At 34.6% G+C, this 22,906-nt stretch overlaps 2 protein-coding genes and 2 long non-coding RNA genes across 5 annotated transcripts in view; 3 read left to right on the top strand and 1 right to left on the bottom strand.

Moving 5' to 3' along the window:
* Positions 1 to 836: 836 nt before the first annotated feature.
* Positions 837 to 1,385, top strand: LOC126733554 (uncharacterized). Its single transcript, XR_007659760.1, has 3 exons — positions 837 to 942; positions 992 to 1,165; positions 1,250 to 1,385. It is a non-coding gene; the product is annotated as an uncharacterized LOC126733554 (long non-coding RNA).
* Positions 1,386 to 7,872: 6,487 nt separating this feature from the next.
* LOC126733515 (uncharacterized) lies at positions 7,873 to 8,804 on the top strand. Its single transcript, XR_007659743.1, has 3 exons — positions 7,873 to 8,332; positions 8,392 to 8,506; positions 8,570 to 8,804. It is a non-coding gene; the product is annotated as an uncharacterized LOC126733515 (long non-coding RNA).
* Positions 8,805 to 9,380: 576 nt separating this feature from the next.
* On the top strand, positions 9,381 to 11,418 carry LOC126746506 (piggyBac transposable element-derived protein 4-like). The gene is made up of 2 exons (XM_050454805.1): positions 9,381 to 9,496; positions 9,557 to 11,418. The coding sequence occupies exon 2, from the start codon at positions 9,591 to 9,593 to the stop codon at positions 10,674 to 10,676; it is 1,086 nt and encodes a 361-aa protein (XP_050310762.1). The 5' UTR covers positions 9,381 to 9,496; positions 9,557 to 9,590; the 3' UTR covers positions 10,677 to 11,418.
* Positions 11,419 to 11,580: 162 nt separating this feature from the next.
* LOC126746338 (GAS2-like protein pickled eggs) overlaps positions 11,581 to 22,906 on the bottom strand; it is a 223,629-nt gene continuing 212,303 nt past the window's right edge. For both annotated transcript variants that reach the window (XM_050454567.1, XM_050454559.1), the window contains exons 9-15: positions 16,090 to 16,287; positions 15,866 to 16,034; positions 15,635 to 15,812; positions 15,382 to 15,582; positions 15,096 to 15,329; positions 14,902 to 15,038; positions 11,581 to 12,995 (exon numbers count right to left, since the gene is read on the bottom strand). In XM_050454567.1, coding sequence (XP_050310524.1) covers positions 12,798 to 12,995; positions 14,902 to 15,038; positions 15,096 to 15,329; positions 15,382 to 15,582; positions 15,635 to 15,812; positions 15,866 to 16,034; positions 16,090 to 16,287 — 1,315 coding nt within the window. In that variant the 3' untranslated portion in view covers positions 11,581 to 12,797. The remainder of the gene's footprint in view (positions 12,996 to 14,901; positions 15,039 to 15,095; positions 15,330 to 15,381; positions 15,583 to 15,634; positions 15,813 to 15,865; positions 16,035 to 16,089; positions 16,288 to 22,906) is intronic.

Raw genomic sequence — 22,906 nt, 5'->3', positions numbered from 1 at the left:
TTTCATGAAACACTAAGTTTTCTATTAACTATTAAAGATAAAGTTATGCCTCGGAAATATTTGGATATACCGGGTATAAAGAAAATCCTGACGTGGTAGTAAAAATGTTACCTCAAATATTAGAACTAATATAAAATTGTTGGTAAACTCAAAAGGTGCAGCACTTTCAGTAGTACTAAAACTGTACCTTCTTAACTGATCACACCGTCTGTTTAATAGACAAGTAATATATGACCAATTAAAAGGTTAGCCACGAGGGTTATCAAAAATTCTGCAAGACTACATTGAAGCAACTAATGATCCAAATGTACATATAAAATGCAAATCGTCGCGAACACTGGTCCCTTGAAGAAGCCAATAAGTAGAAAACCGCGTCGGTAAGTATCAGCTTTATTCTTTCTGCTTCCTGACTTACCTGACAACTCAAATGCCTTTTGTAAATAATAATTTTATGTATGGTGAATGAAATATGCGAAAAATTTACAAAAGTAGTATAATATTTATCTGGAATATTATGTACATATTGAATGTAGTTTTTAATTTTACCTGAATATTATTAAGAATAACATTATAAAACATTTTCTTATTAAAAAATTGCGAAATATAACATCGTAAAACTTATAAGTTGTTTATTTTCTTTAATTAAGTGCACTTCATTGTACGATAAAAACATTTTAATGAGTTGCCTTTACGCCTGGAATGCGATAGGGATGATTAACTAATGATCCTGTAAAGGGGGAAAAATTATTAGAAGTTGCATAAAATTCAGCCCTGAGGTAAATGTGAAAGTAAAAGTGAAGGGGAACATTCTATGCCTTTGTCATCTTAACTATCAATTATTACTTGTCATGTTAACGTCTAAGCAAACAATTTTACTTGACCTAAATCTTAAGGAATTAGTCCTTTTTGGAATTCTCCTTTATCTAATTTTTTTAACATTTTGTAAGGTATTGTAGTCTTTATAATTGAGAATTTTTATACTTATTTTTAGTGATATTAATTCATAAATACGCAATGAGATCCATTTTCTGTCCATTTTCTGAATTACTACTCCATTATACAAGAAAAGACTGTTTAATGAGTTGTCCTACGTGTGGAATGCAACAAGGACCTAAAAGTGTGTTCTGTTGTAAAAGAAGACACACAGTTTATATAAGATTATAAGGTAAAAATATTTAAAATAGACAAGAAAAACTTAAAATGGACAAACTGATATTTTAAAAACATCTTAAATTTCTACATTTTTCAGGGCCACACAAAGAGTATAAAATATTTAGAAAAATATAAAAATTTAAAGCAATAAGGCGGCCACTCTTCAATGAAGAAAATTGTTAACTCTAAATTAAATTATTTTTTTATAAATAATAAACTTATTTTTTTGTCTATTTTGTAGTCTCATTTCTGTTTTCTATATTTTTAATAATCTTATTATTTTCTTCTTACAAGTATCTACAATTATCTTGTATATATGTATATCTATAATTATACTGCCTAGGCAGAGACATTATATCTATGCTGGATGTTTTTACTTATTTTATCGATAAAAAAATTAACTTATATATGAATGAATATTTATTACCTATTTTATTTATACGTACGTATATATAAGGTATTTTCAAAGAATTTTTCATATCTTAATCAATAAATTTTAACCACGTATTCTACGTCAAACATGAATCCTAGTTTGTCATAAAAAAATACACCAAGGAATACTTCCTCTCTGAAATACAGGCTGTTAAATAATTATAAAAGTCGCAGGTCTCTCATATGTACATATGAGAGACCTGCGACTTTTACGACTGTACATACACAAACTCGATACGTGAGATCTGTGACAGAGTTTCATTTACTACTATTTAATTAGGGATGGTCTCTTTGAGAAAATATGTAATATTTCTTCGAGTTTAAATAATTTTAGGAAAAAAGGTATTTTATTTATAACTTAAAATAATCATTTTGCTAAACACATAATTTACATTGAGACCTAATAGATCCGGTAGCAGTAACTAAATTTCGATTTCCTAATTCTTTGCAAGCATTTGGAATGCGGTAAATAAGTTCTCCTGAATTCACAGAAATCGCATGTACGATTTCTTTCCAAAACCCTTATATAAAGAATTCTAAAGGGAATAATATCGGGTCTCCGTGAAGGCCAACTCACTTACCTATTACGTCCGATCAATTTTTCTGAAAAATTGTGATTCAGTCCCTATTATTTCTATGAAAGTAGGCTCGACAACCGACAAGTTGAAACCAAGCCAATAATCTTAATTCTACTAGAATATTTTTCCACATATGGGCAAGTTCTGCCATAAGAAATTAAAAAAAAATTACAGTTAACTTATTCTGGTAGAAATAGGTGCAAATAGGCAATATTTATAAATTTTAAGCCAAACATCTTACTTTATAGAAATTACTTGACCGAATGGCATGTGGATATAGAGGCCGGAGGCTCTAAATAGACCCGACTGTGAATAACGGCGTTCAGCATTGGAAGAAGAATATTTTGGCTTATTAAAAAATAAAACTTGGGAGCTGGTTGAATATTCACCAGACTTCTAACCCTTTGAAATGTAAGTGGGTGTTAAAGGTAAAGAAGGATGCCAGTGAAAAGGTAGTGAAACACAAGGCAAGCCTGATGATTAAGAGCTGCAATGAGCAATAACAGCCGAATATGATATTGGTTACCTTAACGCAACTGCAGCTAAGCTAACCATTGGGCATGCAGATCACTAGGGGCGGTAAAAAGAAGAAGATCTGAGTTGCACATTGAAGAGGTAATTAAAAATTACAAAATGTGCGATGGTAATCCTATTGATAGTCCAGCCTTATTGGGAGAAAAGCTGTCCAAAAAGTAAGGATGACTGAAAAAATGGCTCATGTACCATATCAAGAGGCTGTAGGAAACCTGTTGTTCGCATGACAAGTATAGAGGCCTAACTTTTTATACGCTGTGAATATTGTGAGTAGATTTAAACAAGATCCGGGGCCAATACATTAAACTACAACCAAACATATCCTAAGATACTTGAGAGGAACAATATAGTACAAATTGGAGTTTGATAGTTTGAAGAGAAATCAGATAGTTGGTTTTACTGATGCTAGCGGGATCACCAATGTTGATCATGGGTCGGCGACTGGCTATGTTTTCCTAAAGAATAGCCCTGCAATTTCATATGCAACAAAGAGACAAGCCACAGTTGCACATTCAACCACAATATATGGCTATGAGCATGGCAGCTCAAGAGGCTTTATAGTTAAGTAGGCTTAGTGAAGAGCTTGGCCATTGTAGAGGACTGACTATTCTTCATGTGGATAACCAAGGAGCTCAAAATCTAGCAGTTAATGAGGGCTATCATGCAAGAACCAAAGACATAGATATTAGGCTTAATTTTTTGAACAAAAATGTGATAAACTGATGGGCTTGTGGAGTTGTTTCAACAAATAATTATTTACTCAACTCAGTTGACAAAAGGAAGACCCGTTTGTGCTAAGAATCAGGGTTTATTTTCACTAGAAAGAATGTTGAAAGTATTTAAAATATTAATGTATATTTCTGTTGCCTAGCCCTTCTCTTTTTCCTGACAATTTCTAGCAGGCAGCTACTCTGGTATACGTGCATTAGTACAAAATTGTCACCAAATATGTAGTGTGTAAATGAACAATGGGTTTGAGAATTGGATCCCAATATACGTTTGTTGTTAAAAACCCTTGAACTAGAACCAGATTAGTCCAAAAAACTATTCAAACTTCGGCTTCTGCCTTGGTTCTTGTCAACTTCTTGAATGGTTTGCAAGCGAAACAACGTTTGCCAGATTTCATCCTTTTTGAATAACCACCTAAATCAAATCTTGATTCATCGGTAAAAAATATGCATTCCCATATACACTTTTGACCATTATGATGTTATTTGGCCCATCTTAATTTCCATACGATAGTTCTAGAGCTCTAACGGGACATCTGGTCGAATTATTTTCAGATAATTGACTATTTCTTATTGTTTGACCAGTGACACTAAAGCCATTAACATTTTAAAGCTCACTTCTTAGCTGGTTGGCAGTATTAAGACTTGAGCATACTATAATGTATTTGGAATTAGTAATTGGTGTAAGTAGGTTATTGAGATTGTTGTTATAATATCATGTCTAGGTTTATACGAGGTGGAATATAAAAACATATTTTGAAGGATGAAACCATATAATGTACAACTGTTATGTTGGAAAATAAATACTTTCTAGCTGTCCTTGAAGTAGCATGTTTATTTTCTACCGCCTTAAATCCCCACATATTACAGGTTCATAGTAAGTCTTAGTAAGTTCATAGTAAGTCACACAACAAGAAAATGGTATTCAACATATTCAACAATTTTAACTCGATAAAATTCAGAGTCCAACTGTTAAGCTGAAAACGCAGTCAAAATGTTTAAAAAGAAAATTAAAACCGTGATGAAAGAGAAAGCGATGAGTGAAGTATTATTATCGAACTTCTGAGCATTGCAGCACACTAACAAGCTTAATGTTTAACAGAGATATAAGAACCAAAACATCTATTTTAAGGGAAGTAAAGGAAAAAGTACAATTCAAGAGAAAAGCGATAGTCAAGAAAACAAGATAATAATCACTAATAGCCAAACTACTATAAAGAAAACCCTAAAATCACTTACTGTAGGTCAGCAAAAGAATTGGACATCAGCTGAAATAGTAAAAATCATTGGAAATTCAACATACTTATACCGAGTTGGAGAAGGAATAATATGGAAGCGCCACACCAATCAATTTATACCTTCAGCCATAGATTCACCTAACAATGAGAAGCTTAACGTTAAGAGGCAGCAATATACCGATAGTAGTGTGAGTCACCTTAAGGTGATAATTTATAATTAATTATGACAAACCATTACATTACGAGAGATAAATGATTGTTCAAGTCGTTCAAGGGGGAGGAAAGATGAAAGTAAAAATTTAGGAAAATTAAATTTGAAAAGTAGGCCCAAAAGAATAATTTAATTTTCCTAAATTTTTACTTTCATCTTCCCTGTTACCATCAATAACCACGTTTCCGAGAAAATATCAACTCATGCTCATGCGATTTACTCTCTAATGATATTTCACGTATTTTTGTACGAAGACCTCTAACATTCTGATAGTCAGCGCTGGTGTCATTCGGGATCTAAAAATTTCGTTGATCTTCCTGCTGCAAATCTCTAAAATGTGATGATGAAGGATGACAAAAGTCTCTTGGTTCCGTGATCCATTATTTCCCCATAGCCTACACTGAAAATTGGAACAAATGATGCTTGTTTTCCATGGAGATATGATTCTACATGCGAAGTCCGACGTTGAATTAGGCTATTAAGGACAGACCTATTAACAACGTAGCCATACCCAACAATGATCAAATTTGTATGTGAGGTAATTGATAGAAGTTTATTTAGTTTCTCATTAGTAATCTCCTTCCGCACAAGCGCATTGAAGTCAGAAGTGAAAAGAATGATGTAGTCGAACGTTCCAGCCAGTAGACCACAATGGAAAAATGTATTAAACAACTGTAATCCGATAAAATCCAACTGTCAAGCTGAAAACCCAGTCAAAGTCCAAAATGAAAATCGTCATGAAAGATAAAGCGATGAGTGAAGTATCATTATCATAATTTCTGAGCATTGCAACACAAAAGCAACACCAGCAAGATTAATGTTTAACAGAGACATAAGAACCACAATATCCATTTTTCCAAGGAAGTAAAGGAAAAAGTACAATTCAAGAGAAAAGCAAGAGTCAAGAAGATAAGATAATAATCACAGATACTAAGGACTACTATGAAGAAAACTCTAAAATTATTTACTGTAGGTTAGCAAAAGAATTGGACACTTGGAAAATCAACGTACTTGTGTCAAGCTGGAGAAGGAATAATATGGAAGCGCCATACCAATCAAATTATACCTTCAGTCCTAGATTCACCTTACAATGAGAAGCTTAACGTTAAGAGGCCACTTTAAGGTGACTAATTATAATTAATTATGACAAACCATTACGTTGCGAGAGACAAGTGATTGTTCAAGTAGTTCAAGGGTAAGGGAAGATGAAAGTAAAAATTTAGGAAAATTAAATTTGAAAAGTAGGCCTAAAAGAGTAATTTAATTGAAACACAAAGGGATTGCGTTTTAAGTAACCAAAGAAAAGTAAGTGTTATTTGTTGTTTATAAATTTTATTACGTGTTTTTTGTAAGTGTTTCTAATATATTGAGTACTGCACAGATACATCATACAGGAAGGGCACAGGGGTAAAAGGGGCTCATTGCAATTTTACTCAAAACTGTGATATTTTCAGGATTGATAGTATTTCATATGTACTTTTACCTCCCATATTCCAAACTAGATAAAACGTGCTCATTGAAGAGAAAATCTGCTTTAAAAAAAAAAGCTATACACGGGTAGAACGAGCTCATTTATCGTGTAAACCGAGCAAAAACGTGCTCATTGTAGAAATGAGCGCGTCTTTGCATGCAATGCGTTTCAATCTTGCTATTATTCAAATTAATTTGTTCCAATGTTTAGTATTATTGCGTCAGTTGGTCGGTCTACTAGACAAGAGCGTGCTTGTTTGTTTTCTTTTTTTTTGTTTTATCCTTAAAACTCTCATTATGGAAAAAAGTTCTCATTATGGAAAGTGGTGAATATAGCAGTGATGAAGAACTAAACCTGAAAAATAGTGTAATGGAGCCTAGGAGCAAAAAAGAAAATCTTACGGCAGATTAAGGGACGTTAATAAGAAAATGAGACTCCAAAGTCATGAAATGGGCCCTGATTGCAACTATTTAAAAAAGTGTTTTGATGTTGTACCCAGTGATACAAGATGTAACATATTAAAGCATTTTAACATGCTTAGTTCGACTAATGCTCAAAATTCATACCTTAGTGGCTTAATATCAGTACTTCCGGATCAACGTAAGACATTGAGAGAAGGTGCTAAGCACTACAGTGGATCCTACAAGTACAGGGTGCGAGCTGTGGTAGCAGGTAGCACGGTGGAATTTGACGTGTGCCGTAAAGCATTTATTGCTATACATGGCATATCAAGAAAAAAAGTGGAAATTTGGGTAGCAAGCTTGAAGGAAACAGGATACGCTCCTGAAGATAAACGAGGCAGGCACCCAAACCATTCTAATAAGCTTCCAGTAGAAACTATAAGCCTAGTCAGGCAGCATATCAGTTCATTTAAAGGTCATGGAAGTCATTATGGCCTGAAGGACTCTTCAAAAATATACCTTTCTGAAGAGCTAAACATAAAGAAAATGCATAAAATGTTTAAGGAACTTCACTCTGGCAATAAAATATCGTACAAGTCGTACAGGCAGGTGTTTTGCCGTGATTTCCATATATCCTTTGGTTATCCACGAACGGATACTTGTAGCAGCTGTGATGAGTTCACCATAAAAATTAAAAACTTAGAATCTGAAAAACTGGTGAAAAACTCATCTGAGGAGATCTTACGGATATCTAGGGAGATGGAGAGATTAACTACAGAAAACGCCTTACATAAGAAAAAAGCGGAAACTTTTTTATAGTAGGAAGAGGATGGCTAAGATAAACAGTAAAAAAAATCTAATTTAGAGGCAATTTGTATGGATTTTGCCAAGAATTTTCCAGCACCAAATATACCAATAAATGATACCTATGATAAAAGGCAGCTATTAACATACGCATTTAATGTTCACGTATTGTCTATCTCTGAGAGCTATTTTTACGTCTATCCAGAAACCCAAGGGAAAAAGGGTTCAGATGATGTGTGCGCACTGCTTCATAATTTCATATAGATCGAGAAGTAAAGCACCTACAAATATTTTGTGATTCATGCAGTGGTCAACAAAAAAATTTTACCTTTTTTCGTTTTCTTCATAACTTAGTCAACAACGAGAAATGGTTAGAATCAGCTTCTATCACGTTCCCCATTCGAGGACATTCCTATATGGAATGTGATAAGAATTTTGGCCTCGTAAACCAAAAAAGCAGAGCAGATCTTCCCAAAGACTGGTTGAAAATATTGGAAGAATCATGCCATTCCCCAACTCCATTTACGGTTATCGAGGTCAATCACACCTTTTTCCGCAGCTGGGGAAAATTTCTTGACAATAGTTACGCAAAAAAGTCGCCATTCCCATCTAGACCAATCAGAGAAATTAAGATAAATAGAGGACCTTTGATACAGTATCGCACTACATATAATGGATGTTGGGAGTCAGCTTCGCTGCAAGGAAAAAACCGAAAGTTTTCGCGATTAGCTGTTCGTCATCTTCAAGACAACGAATTTATGCTACCTGAGTTAAGTTATGAAGGTACAAATTTTTTTATTATTATTAAATCGGTTTTTTACGTATTTTATTTATATATTTAGGGCAGCTTCCAATATCTGCTGAGAAGTTTCGGGACCTGCAGCATTTAAAAAAGTTTTGCAACAAAGCAGCGCAAGACTTTTTTTCAAACCTGCCGCATCACTAATTAACGGATTGGTAAATTTTAAGGATAAGGTCGCTTTTATAGATCTACAATAGCAATATCTATTATTTTTTTAGGAATATTGTTTGGAGCCTTTCGCACTAACGACGATCGAGGTTATGATTACTGTGAAAGAACAGACTCATTTCAATAAAATGAACCCCTTTTTCCCCTGTCACTTTTGTACCTGTATACGATTTTATTATTTTTTTGTACTGAACGGAAATACAAACAGTCTCAAAACACTTAGGGAGTTTGTTTATTGTTTTATCTTCACAAAAAAAAAAGTTAATTGATTGAAAAAAGCAACATAGCGTTCGTAAGCTAGAATTTCAACCTTAAAATCGCTCTGCTGAAAAATCACAAAAATGCTCATGAGCTCCTTTTACCCCTGTGCCCTTCTCTGATAATGTAATTTTTTGTTAATAAAGTATATTTTATTTCAAGCACCGTTAAACGTAATAAAGTGGAAATGTAATAATTTTAAGGTGAAATATCGGTGGCTTCGGCTTGTGATATTCAAGGATAGGTACTCTTATGTTTTTTGATTACTGCTATGTTAACATTAATTTTAATTATAATCTTTTACAAAGTTACCTATTTTTCAACTAATAATAAACGGTGCTTAATTGCTCGCAATATTTATTGATGTATTTGTAACAATTAACAAAAATATATAATTTTTACATTTCTCATTGAATTCGAAAGCATAAATGGAACTCTCAATGACAAATAATACAATGAATGGGATTTTAACCCCTATTGACGGGGTCAAATTGACCCAGAGACGCCTTTAAACTGAAATTTCCCCCTCCAATTTTGTAACTTGGAGGCAAGGCTTCACGACTTTGTCTAGCGCGCGTGTTTACTTTTAGTAGCACATTAACTACGTAGGAATGCAGCTTCGTTGTGGCCGAATTTACGAAAATGGGTCAAAGTGACCCAGCAGTAGTTGTTGCGTTATAAATATTTTCAATTTAGCACTTTATGAAATAATTATTTTGGTAAGTTTTTTTGCATAAAAATTGTTTCGAACAAGTGTTTATTGTAATTTTTGTATCTAGTTATCCATAAAAATGGATTCCAAATTATACACGGATGCGGAGACATTATTTAGACATTATAGAAAATGACGATTTTTGGCAGGACCTCGAAAACGTGGATGAAACTAATGAGTTCACGGATGATGAAAATGACGCCAATGTGCCCTTGGAAATTGCTGAGAATGAACAGGACGCTCTTAGAAAAATTTTGGAGGATGAAGATAAAAGCGATGATTCTGAAGAGGACTGCGAGCTATTTAGTGAACATGATTCTCTGAGTGAGGCTTCTGGGGTTTTTGGCAATGATGATTCTGAGGAAGATCAACCTCTAATTAATTTTACGTCTTGCATTGGAAAGGATGGAACAAGATGGTCAAAAGGAGCAGCAACACGTGGAAGAGCAGCAGCTCATAACATTATTTACACTAAACCAGGTTTGAAGGGCTTTGCATTGTCCAATCCACCCAAGTCACCTGAGTCAGCATGGAACTTACATATAAATGATAAGATCCTAAAGATAGTTTGTAAATTTACAAATATAAAAATTGGACTGTGTCAGGCCAAATATAAAAGTTTCAAAAGACGTAGGGCTGCCAGAAGAAAATTTCAGCCAACGTTTATTGCCAAAACAAGTGAAGATGAGCTAAAAGCATTTTTTGGTTTGTTATATTTTCAAGGCGTATTCAAGTCGGGTCATGAGGATCTAAGGTCAATGTGGTGTACTGATGGAATAGGAAGAGACATTTTTAGAGCTACAATAAGCCTTGCAAGATTTTCTTTTTTGCTTTGTTGTTTACGCTTTGATGATTTACAAACCAGGAAGGAAAGGATCAAATTGGACAAACTGGCGCCGATTTCAGAAGTTTTTAATACATTTGTGGATAACGCACCGGAAATGTATAACCCTGGTGATAATGTTACCCTGGATGAGATGTTGGTACCCTTTAGAGGTAGATGCGGATTCCGTATGTACATCCCTAGTAAACCAGCTAAGTATGGCTTGAAAGTACAAATTCTGGCGGATTCAAAGACCCACTATATGTTGAACGCCGAAATATATACTATACAGGTGCCCAAATTGGAGATCGGACCCCTAAAGAAAAACGTTTTTCGAATCCTTCGGAGGTTGTGCTTCGTTTGACAAAGCACATAATGGGTACCAACCGTAATGTAATCGCTGACAACTGGTACTCTTCAATTGAGATAGTCAATGAGCTGCTGAATAATAAGCTTACTTATGTAGGCACTCTAAAAAAAATAAACGTCAAATACCACCAGAATTTCAACCCAGCCGTAAGCGACAACCTAAAAGTTCACTGTTTGGTTTTTCTCCGGCGATTACCATGGTATCATTTGTTCCAAAAACTAATAAAGCAGTTATATTAGTATCAAGTATGCACCACGATTATAAGATAAATGAAATTTCATTGAAACCAGATATAATCGAGTACTACAATGGGACTAAAGCAGGGGTTGATGCTCTTGACGAAAAATGCGCAAATTATTCTACTTCGCGCAGAACAAGACGTTGGCCAATGGTATTATTTCATGCAATATTGAATATTGCTGGATTTAATAGTTATGTTTTATATAACTGTGCCCCTAATGAAACAAAAATTACGCGCTATGATTTTCTAAAGCGGCTAGGGGTATCGTTATGCAAGCCGTTCATCATAAAAAGACTAGGAAATACAAAGGTACCTCGAAAGGTTCGAGAAATGGGCTCTGATATTTATCACACTGAGATTCCAGAACCTCCTGTGCCCACTCACTGATAGAACAACGTGGTCAAAGGACCGAAAAACAAATACTGTTTGCAATAATTGTAAAAAGCCTTTGTCAACAATGTGCAGTAAAAGTTTGTCCTAACTGTACTAAGTAAGTTTTTTTTTGTTAAAATGTTTTTGTTTTTATGTTAGAAAATACGTTGTAAGTTTCGTTACCTTTTTTTGAATAAATAATACAGTGGGTCATACTGACCCATCAATAGTTGTTGCGATTTTTTTTTGGAATAGTTGTTAAGGATTGAAATAAAACACACAATGTCAATTTCGTATTAGTTTAATTGAAAAAATGCAACAATAAAGTAAAGATAATAAAATATAATATAATTGGTTAAAATAATTAAAACCAAATAAGTATATACTTATAGTCTATAAAAGAACTATAATAAATTTCGTTGAAAAAGAAAAGAAATTCACATTATATAACTTAGATGATGTTATAACCGATTTATCATAAGAAATATTTGAAATTAAAATTTGACAAATATTTTTTTTCTCTACATTCCCATGTGCTATCAAAAATTTAGTATCAAAATTGGAATGTCTAAAAAACTATTTTTCACTCTCTTGTTTTGCATAATTGAGCTCTTCTCTATATGTCAATTCCTACTACATATATAATTTTTTTTTTGATTAAATTTGTTAATATTTTTTATGGTGCAACAAAAATGTTTTTTATATGACATTTTTTTTGCAACCAGCAGGTATATATACAAGATGGTCTCTGATAAGCTTTACTTATATCTTCATTATATCCTTGAAACTAAACAAAGTTTCCTTTTTTTTTAAATTTATAATCGATGGATTGATTTTCCAAATGACCATCCTGTATAACGTAATAGGATTGTTAGTAAATAATATATTTAAATAACCACCTTATATAATAGGCAATAAAGTTTAGAACACTTGTCTATTGTTTCTAAAAAAAGGTTCAAAATTAATAAAATAATCGCTTCATTTTACAAGGTGTCCCGGAAAATCATACACCTTGTAACGCAAAAATGTAATTAACATGCTTACCTATCTACAATAAAATTAAAGCTTAGTACTGGTAAACCAATTTCAAGCAAAAGTTTCCTTTAGGCTGGAATGACGCTGAAACTTTTGTGATTTTTACAAAGCGATCCTCCTGGAACTGTTTAATTAAACATCGTTTATACTAGTAGATTTTTGGATTTTATGAAAAAAATGTATGACACATTATGATAGTGTCTGATGCAGTTGAAATCCTACAGTATCAACCTTTGATCCATCAAATTTCCCAACATTTTCATAGGATCCAAATATAATACTATAAAAGGTATCCCAATTAAAAAAAAGAATGTTGTCTCTATTACTGCAGCGATGTAAGAAACAGGATCAGTAGATTTCCTGAGAACCGCCCTGTGTTGCATATGTGTATCTTCATTTTGGACTTACATCTTAGCTATAACTAAATATTAGCACCAAACATCTAAACTACATATAAAATTAAATTTTTAAGCTCGGTGGACTATTGGGGCTGGTATCCTGGACAAGTTATTGTCCTGTCTGGAATCTTTCCTGGGACTTCTAGAGGACATTCTTTCAGTGTTTTGTCTTGTGAACGGTGACGATTGGCGACTGGTTGGGGTCGTGTAGTCATCTTCGTTGTCTAGAACACTAACCGAGCCGTATTTGCGAAGAACTTCTTTGATCTGTTGAGAGAATATTCTGTTAGTTTTGCAGTGTTTTTTCTGGCAAGTATATTGACACACTCTGGATGCAAAAACTTTGACAAATGTGCTGACGAATATCAATTTCCGCACATTTAAAAAAAAACAGGAAGTGAGCGGTCGTATATTACGCTTTTGCATAATTTTTATAGATGTAGATTGATAAAAAGTTAACCAAAATTAGACGTTACTAGATAGACTTACGCTTTCTTTGAGAATTTATAGAAAATTAAGCATCGTAACTTTAATTTTCTACAACATGGTTTGCATTATTCTGAAAGAAGTATTCATGAGCTAACTAGTAGAGAGTTATTTTTGTCTACCAGAAACGCCTGGTGCCTTCACATAATTCTAATTCCTATTTGAGAATCAGACAGAATCTGACAATCCAGTGGTGTAATAAAGGAAAGAAAAGGTCGGACCGAGAACTGAACATTCTACGGTGTCTCAAATAGATGGAGTTTTGGTGCGTATATACAGTGCGTCGTAAAAGTTATGTCTAAATTAATTTAAAATTAAGCAACTTTTTTTTTTTTGAAAAACGCTCGGACTCTTCGATTTTTAATTTAAGTTGCGCTTCTTTGTACTTGAAGTTTGTATATACAGGGTTGCTCAAAAATGAATTTCGACCTTCAACTTGATTTTTTTAAATGAGAGCACTTCTTTTTATTATATTTTTGAATTTCGCGTGCAATTCTACGTATCTTTCAGGTATCAGGACTATACCTAAAGTCAACAGTTATCGGAAAAAACACGGCGAACGTTATTATTAAAGATTGCATCTCATCTCTGAGAACTGTTATAACAGAGCAATAATTCTATTCATTTTTAATGCTGGTTACAATGTATTTTCATAGAAACTGGATGATAGTTGTACGCCAAACGGATATTTTCAACTGTACGAGCAAATTTAAGGTTTTCACAATGGTGGAGTTAACGGAACGTGAAAAAATATAAATTCTGTCCATGAGTTGACATGGTTGAGTTTGGTGATAGGACACGTACTCAAAGAGAAGCTGCTCAATTATTCAATGAAATCCATCCTGATCGTCTTCCAATATGTAAAAAGGTGGTGAGTGGAATAGAGGATAAATTTAGAGAATTCGGTCATATTAGAGATCTTCCGAGATCTGGTCGTCCCGCTTCAGACGAAAATGAACAACTTGACGTTTTGCTTTTTTTGAAAGAAAATCTATGCACCCTTCTGTCGCAGACTGAGGCTAATTCGCACATGGTGAAATCTGACATGAAATAAAATCACATATGGTGATAGAAGTGAACACCCAGTATTCTCAGAAACTAAATGTGTGGTGTGCAATAAGTGCGCGGTGGAGTAATAAGTCAATTTTTCTTTGCACCAACTTTAACGGGACAAGTGTATCTCGATTTTCTCCAATTTAAATTAGTTCCAGCATTACTAGCTTTATTTCCAAATCCATTGAACTCAGACTATCTTCACCAAGAACACCCTTAGTGAATTCTTGCGCGTAAGGTGATAAGTAAAATCTAATACTTCAATAGACCTTCTTTTCCGTGTTTTTTTACAATATCAGTGGACTTACATGTTTATATTCTTTGATATCGCTAGCAAATTTATCAAACTACAGGCACACAGTTCAAAACCACGGTTTCACGCATGCACACTAAGATTATAATGAATTTGTGTAAAAGTGTTTGCCAATCAACAGTGAAAAATGCATAATTAACACGAAAGCCATGAAAAATGACAGAAGACAATGTTTCATCCCTACTTGTTTTGGCTTAAATGTGATGTTAGTTCCTGATCTTTGTAGTTTAGGCCGCTGCGTAAAATGTCAAATGTTAATAAATTTTGAATTTTGAGTTAGTCAGTTATGTTAACACTTATGTGACAATCGAAGGTTAGTACCTGTAAAGTCATAACTTCATCATCGTCAGCCTTTTTGACTGCGTTCAGGAGCTCTTGCTTCAAGCGACTTTTCGTTGGCGAGGAGTTTGCTGATAGTGAGGTTCGTCGTTCGCCCACGGCCGATACACTTCTTCTTCCTGAAAATCCTGGATTATAGGAATCGTTAGGACTTGTGCTATATTATAAATGTTTACCATTAACGTTTCTCTGGAAAGGTGACACAAACGTGTCGGCGTTGACGCTCGGTCTGGCAGGACGTTGGCGACCACTCCAGGTAGCAGTTTTACTATCCGGAAGACCTTTTTTAGACGTTGCGGTAGATGAGATAGTTTTCTTGGGGCTCATAACTTTATCCGAGCTACTGGTACGGCTTAGAGCTGGTCGATCTTCCAGTTTGGGAATGCTTTTGACCGAACTAGGGTGATGGACTAGAAAAACCATATGTTACAAAAGTTCAACAATTAAATAAAGAAGACTCACCAATATTCTGACTAGGCTTTTGTTTCTGCAACAAAATTGACTCGGTGGCATCAGTTTCAGTAGTGGGGGACTGTGGAACCGATCTGGTGGGTTCTGGAGTTCTTCTCAGTTTAGGGTCGTTCTCATAAATCCTTTGTGAAAAATTGGTCTTGCGAAGCCCAAAATCGTTTAGCTCATCTTCTGTATAGATATTTTGATGATCTAAAAGAAAAGATATAGAAACCTTATTCATACTTAACAACCACAGTATTACCATTTTCTTCTACATCGTCAGCAGAATTTTGACTATAGACAGAAGATCTTTTTTTATTTTTGTCATGTATCCCAAGACTTCTGTAACCTTCATCGGACATTTGTGAGGAAGTGTCGCTGTGGTTGTCGCTGCTATGAGACTCGCTGTTCACTTGCAGGATAGCTTCTGACTTTAGTACCTAAAGTGAAACACTTTAATAACATACAAAGACTTAATAGTAGCAGTATATACCTTAGTGGTTTCAACTGGAATATTTAAACTGGCAACATGTTTGGACTTGGGCGAAGTCGGGAAAAAGGGTAAGCTCTGTGGTCCAGAATTCTTCACGTGCTGTGGACTTTTATTTGTAGATATTTTGGCGTGGTGGGTGGAAGTGAAATTGGGAGTAGGACTTCTAGACCTAAATTACCATTTTTGTAAGAATGCTCAATAATTAACAATGATCCTGTGCATACCTGTTATGCTGCGATGGGGGTACTAAGCTCTTCCTGGGAAAGTTGGGACTTACCGACCTCCTAGGGTCAATATAGGAGAGATGTGAGGGGGACCTGGATCTGGATCGGTTTAGTGAGTTCATTGGAGGTCCTAAGCTGTGAGTATTATTGGCTACGCCGTTAATTGTTGGTGGAAGCGAGGCAGGAGATACTGCAGTTCTAGAAATTAATTGCATGTTTACTTATAAATAAAAGTAAGATGTTATGTAATAAATACCGGCGAGCCTATGTGGCTCTGCAAATATTTAGTGCCATAAAGCGTGGCAAATAATTAAACAAGAAGTAAAGCTAAAAGGCGGTTAATGCCAGTCTATCAATATTTACTCATAGCGCCAACGATTTGTGTATTAAAGGCATTTTTTCTTTCTCTTATCATGCTTTATTTTCTTAAAAAAAAATTAAGTGATAGTGATAAAATATAGTATTTTTCAAGTGAACACTGCATTAGATATAGATCAATAATTGTTCAACGAGCTCTCCCTAGAAAAGTACTTATCATATCATATTTTTTGTTCCCATAAAATTAAAGCACCTTTTTCTGAAAAATGGCTCTTGACTCTTTTGATTTACTTTATGTATCAGTAGTTGTTCGTAGATAGTTTCACAGCTCAGTAGCTATTCCATCGGTATTTTCCAAAATCTTTGAAAGAGCATTCCATGATAAACTTCTTAAATATCTAAATAAACTCTCATTTTTTAGTCCAACGCAACGTGGTTTCCTAAACAATAGGTTGACCGAAACTGCACTGCTTAATCATATAAATGCACTGACTGAGGCCTTGGACGCAGGTATGACAACCTTAGAAATATATTTTGACTTAAGCAACGCCTTCAATATGATGAATGATGACCGTCTTATCAAAGCTCTGATTTCTGCGGGAATAAGGGCAAAGAAATTAATTGGATTAAGTTATTTCTATGACACAGGCCTCCGTCAGTTGAGATTTAGGGTGACAAGAACGGTATTGTTAATTATACAGGGTGACCACGGTAACTTTGGCAACAATTGTAGGGTAGGTGTGGATTAAGGCTAAGTTACGTTTAAATTTTGTACGGTGCTCGGTACGATGTTAAGGCGCATTTACATCATTGATCACCGATAATTTTTAAGATTATTCGCAATTGAATAAAAAATAGTGTTCTTTTTAAACTATGTTCAATACGTGCACACTACCTGGATCAGCCTGGGTAAAATGCAAAATAAGTTTTTATTAATAAAAAATAAAATAAGTTAAAAGTCATGATGAAACAATTTATCTTAGTGTGTAAAAAGTATAGGATACTTATTTATGAAATAGCGCATTTTTTTTTTTTTATGGTAAACACAAGCACAAGAGGAAAGTCCTTTATCTTGAATCGCTGTAGGTTGTATGCGTCGGAAAATATGTGAGGTGGAAGCCCGTTCCACAAAGAAGATGTTCTCCAGATGAATGAGTCCCGATACAGCGACGTCCTTGGGGTAGGCAGGTGAACTCGATGTTGATGAGCCGCAACTGCTAGACGCGTCCTTCTTGCCGGAACAGCCCTGGGTGGAATCAGGCCTGCCTTTGTCAGTCCTGGTTTGTCGATAGCTCTCTTCTGTATCGAATCCAGCAGGTTTAAACTATGCTTGGGTGCAGAGGTCCAGACATGCAGATATGAGCAATACTCGAGGGAAGGGCGTATTTGAGCCATATAAAGAGTCAGCAGCTGTTCTGGTGTATACAGTTTTTTCGTTTTGAAAAGCACTCCGAGTTTTTTGGAAGCCGCCCTGGCGACCTCGGCAACGTGGTCATGCCAGGACACACTGTTGGTGACCTCGACTCCTAGAAGATGTAAAGATGATTTCATTGGCAATGTTTTCCCTGCCATAACCAGCTCCGAGCCACCAAGGTTAGTCTTTATCGTAAATACTGCAGCCTGCGTTTTTTTAGCGTTAAAATTGACCAAATTGTTATCGCCCCACTCCAAGATTGCTCTAATATCGTTGTTGGTTGAAGCTACTTGTTGCTGCCTAAGATTCTGAGAACTTGCGGCTGTCGTTGGTTTGGCGGACTTAAATGTGGAAATAAGTGTGCTATCGTCCGCAAAGCTGTAAATTGGATTGACAGTGGTTCCTAGCAAATCGTTGATATATACCAAGAAAAGGGTGGGGGATAGAATGCATCCTTGAGGGACTCCAGCGTTAATGTTACATTTGTCGGAGAAGTATCCATCGACGGCTACTTGGATTGTTCGTTGTTCAAGAAAACTTTTGATCCAATTCAATAATGAGTTTTGTATGCCGATTGAGGAGAGCTTGGTTAGTCCAGATGATTTCAGATATCTTAACAGTTGTTGGTTGACTGCTTTCTCCATAATCTTCGATATTACTGGAACTAGTGCAATCGGGCGGTAATTGGAGGGCATCGTCTTCTTACCCTTTTTGGGTACAGCTTGCACTTGAGCAGTTTTCCAGCTTGTTGGAAATTGGCCCTGCTTATACGATGCCGTGAACAGTCTACATAAGGGAGGAGTCAATTCGTCTGCACAACGTTTTAGTATTAGGGCTGGAATTCCATCAGGTCCAGAAGCTTTGTTGGTGTCTACGCTTTTAAGAATTTTATTTATAATTCGTTGGGGAAACGAAATTTCTCCCATCGATGAATTCACCCTTGGCAAATATGGCGGTGTTTTGCCTTGCGAGTGTAGAGTAGAATTGGACGCGAAGAGTTTACCCAGTAAGTTGGCTTTTTCCCTTGCTGTTACCGCGATAGAACCATCAACTGCTTAGGGGTGGCAAGGCCGATTTAACAAATCCTTGACTAACGGATTTCGTTACCGACCAGAAAGATCTTGTTCCATTTGGGCAGTTTAGCAGTTTGTTTTTGATCCTGTTGTTGTGACTCTCTTTGCATTCATCAATAACTCGCTTGCAGCTATTTCTGGAGGCTAAAAAGTTCCTTTGATTTTCGATGGAAGGATGTTGACGCCATTTGCGATATGCTGCGTTTTTAGTGTTTACTACCTTTTTGCAATTCAGGTTAAACCATTGCTTGTTGTTTGATCCGCATTTAGTAGAAAAAGGGATATAAGCTTCCATTCCTGCCAAGATCATCTCTGTAATATGGGTTGCACATTCTGAGATGTTATTGGTTCTAAAGCAGACTTCTTTCCAAGGGAATGAGCGATAAAATTCACGAAGATGGTTCCACTCTGCTGATTTATAGTGCCATACCTTCCGCGGCATCGGAGGATCCTTCGTTTTAACCTCCAACTGGCAAGAGACTGTTATCAATTTGTGGTCCGATGTTCCTAGGGAGGCATGTACTGATACTGTGTACGAGTCAGGGTCTGAAGCCAAGACCAGATCTAGGAGACTCGCGAACTCACCGTCTCGATCGGGGATTCTGGTAGGTTCCTCCACAAGCTGCGTAAGCCCGCATATGGTGGCAAATAGCTCAGCTTCTCGTCCTTCATCATCGTTCTTGTTGCAGAAGCGCAGCCAGTTGATATTGTGAACGTTAAAATCACCCATGACGATGATTTCTGTGCTTGGGTAGTCAATTTGCAGATGGTTAATGCAATCAACCAGGTTCAAAAAGAGCCGTCTATATTGGGTGTCGCTTGGTGTTCTGTAGATACAGCAGATAAATTTCGTGGCACCACTGGCTATTATTTTGAACCACATGACGTCGAAGTCCGCAGGTTCAAGCGTTTCCTCCCGCTGGCAACTCAAAAAATATCATCAAAAATTATGCATTTGGCATTCAAGTTGTCATAAGAGACTGACAAATCATTACAATTTTGCATTGAAGAAATTATTCCAGCCTGAGGGGTTATTGCAATTTATATAGATATTGTATTTTGACATTCTAGATTATTTTTAAAAGGAGTCAAGAAATTTCAAACGTCTATGCAGAATTTTTCCAGGTTTTTTAATTATTTTAGTCTTAATTTATTTGTTATGATGATATTTTCTTCATGTAAACCAACCCATTTTTGATAACTTTTGTTAACTCTTATATTGGTCCAATCAATTCACTCAAAAAATACGTTTTGTGAAATCTCTCTTCAATTATTCAGTATTTTTAACTTGTGAAAAGAAATAAAATATATAGGAAGCAGAAAAGGCAAAGAGAAGTTGAAGCAGAAAATGTGAGAAAAGTAAGAGCAAAAGTCTGTTGACAATGAAGCATCCGGGAGAAAGAAACATGTGAATGAAAGGTTCTGGTCTGAGTATTCAATTTCTTATTTACTCTATCGTAAATCAAAGAAATCTGAAGAGCGATTATAGAGTTCGGAACTCATTAGAAAGTTAATAACAAAGTTAGAAGATTATCTCATACTCTCTCTCTAATACTGCTTCTGCTGATAAACTTTTTGATTTTGTTTGAAAGAATGATTAGAGTTATAGTTTAAAAATTTTTCTAAGAATGTTCCTGGTACCAATCTGTTTTTATTATATTCTGGTTAGTTCTAGTAAATAAAATGTCAAGGAAAGAGTTTAACTAGTTAAGCTCCATTTCGATCGTAAATTGCAGTTTTTAATGAAAACTATTAAATGTGTTAAGAAGAACACCAATTTGGCCAGCAAACACGCTAGCAATAATGTCATCGACGTATCGTTGGACAAATGGTAATTTAAAAGGTAATTGATTAATGCATATTTTTTGAAGCTCACTCATAATGATGTCGGAACAAATAGGTGATAACCAATTAGCCATACCTAATCCAAAAACTTGTTAGTAGAACTGTCCATTAAAATTGAAATAATTATTTTGAAATATGAAATTTAAGAGGTCTAACTTTTTGCAAAAAAAAACGTACATCGGTCTTTTAGAGATCGTCTGAAGCAATTCTTTTTTTATGTCTGGCTTCCTCTGCTTGTATATTTAGTAAACTGTCGAGGTACCTTATCCAAGTCTCCAATGCAATAAGGTTACCTTCGTCATTCTTTCTGACAGTTCCAAGTGTAGTTCAAAGGCTGTTTTTTTATATTTTCTATATCTTTCAACAAAAAATTCTTGTTCTGTTGTTCATTCTATTTGGCTCTAGCTCTTCGCGAAGAATATTATTATGACGATTTTTAATTATGTTCGTGAGATTAAAAATCAAAAAGTGATATGGAACTGAGCGGAAAAACGTCTTTTCATAACTATACTGCATATTTAATGGCTTTAAAATTAACCAAATGTTTAAAAGCCTACTAGTACCAGTTCAGTGATTTGCTTATTAAATATTTTATTTACAATTTATAACCTAAATTAGGCAATGAGCTCATTTCGAAACTCCACAGATACCACTGTATCTCAATAAGCGAAATAATGCTGATCAAACAACATTTTAAGGTGGAAAATCCCTGCACCTTAAAGGATTTAAAATTCCAGTGTAAAAAATTTAACACGATTGTTTGCATCGGCATTAGGTTTATGGTCTTTGTTGGGAGTGTATTTGTGACTCAACAAATTAAACTTTTGTGTTCCTAATGAATCACACCGAGCGGTATCGTTTCTTTTTTTTTGTTAAAAACCCACGCTTTCGGCGCAGATTTGCTAAAAAAAAGTAATTAAGTTAGGAGTTCACTATTAGTCGGAAGTCAATGATCTAACTTATAACTTGGAAATATACATTTTCTATTTGTTATACTATAGTGTGTATTTTTTGACTTGTTTATTAGATTTTACAGACTGCATCCAATGCCGTATTTAACTATTTTAAATAATATATTCTAATATTGATTTTACGATATCGCTAATAAACAGAATATACAGCTAAAAAATTACATTTAATGATATTTGGAAGGATTGGAATATATGGTCCGGAAATGTGTGCTCAGGTAGAAAAAGTTAATACAGATTCATGAAGAGACCATGTATTTAATTCCCCGGATTCATTTTAATATGAATAATCCAAAGAAAAAACTCGTAGGTAAATATATATTTATTATTAAAATAAATGAATATTATTTAACATGAACCAAACTTTGCTTAAAACCTTGATTAATATTATTATTTTTAAACAATCATAGTGATTATAATTAAATTTATGGAGTGGTCGGGTCGCTCTTAGGTGCAGCTTACAATATAACTAAAACGGAACTTCAAACATATCAAAGGAGAAAATGTGTCGTTGGATAATTCAACATCGCTTATATTTAAGACTCGCATAATCAAACATCGTCCGATAATCTTAAAACTTGAAATATCGCAAAAAACTGGAACTAAACTCTTTATAAATAACATTCACGAAATTAAAAAATTAAAAATTCAAAGTATATACATCGCATAATGTAAATATAGAAAGATTTTTAAAAAATATTGTAGCTTTATCTTGAATTGTGTGGAGTCTACAGTGTATGTTTTTGTATGTATATATAGCTTTTGATTTTTCTCCTTTATTTGTATATATTTCTCTTTTTTAATGTTTTTTTCTTAATTTTAAGTTGTTTTGTTAACAACAAATATTTGGATATTACAGCACTTATAACAAAAACCAATTTAAAAATTACTATTTCACATGCTCAAAAATTGAAAAGAAGAAGAAAATAGACTTATTCACGTATTTAAAAGAAATATGAACTCAAATCTATAATGATACCGTTCGATATACCTAATTTAATTTAAGTTTAATAAGTTTTAAATACAAAATACAATAATTTACTTGAGGTATAAAAGATTTTTTTTATATACCTAGAAGAATATCTATTGCATTTAAAATAATGATGATCAGAGTAAACTCAGTAAGTCTGACGAGTCTGGACAAGCTAGGACATTGCAAATCTACGTTGACCAGATCAATGTGACACTGATAAAGTTTC

The sequence above is a fragment of the Anthonomus grandis genome, chromosome 2 (assembly GCF_022605725.1).
Source record: "Anthonomus grandis grandis chromosome 2, icAntGran1.3, whole genome shotgun sequence".
Lineage (NCBI taxonomy): Eukaryota > Metazoa > Arthropoda > Insecta > Coleoptera > Curculionidae > Anthonomus > Anthonomus grandis.
This window is presented reverse-complemented; position numbering and strand designations above follow the sequence as displayed.

Coding starts and splice junctions, on each gene's coding strand:
- LOC126746506 (XM_050454805.1), top strand. CDS start 9,591: ATGCGGAGACATTATTTAGACATTATAGAAAATGACGATTTTTGGCAG.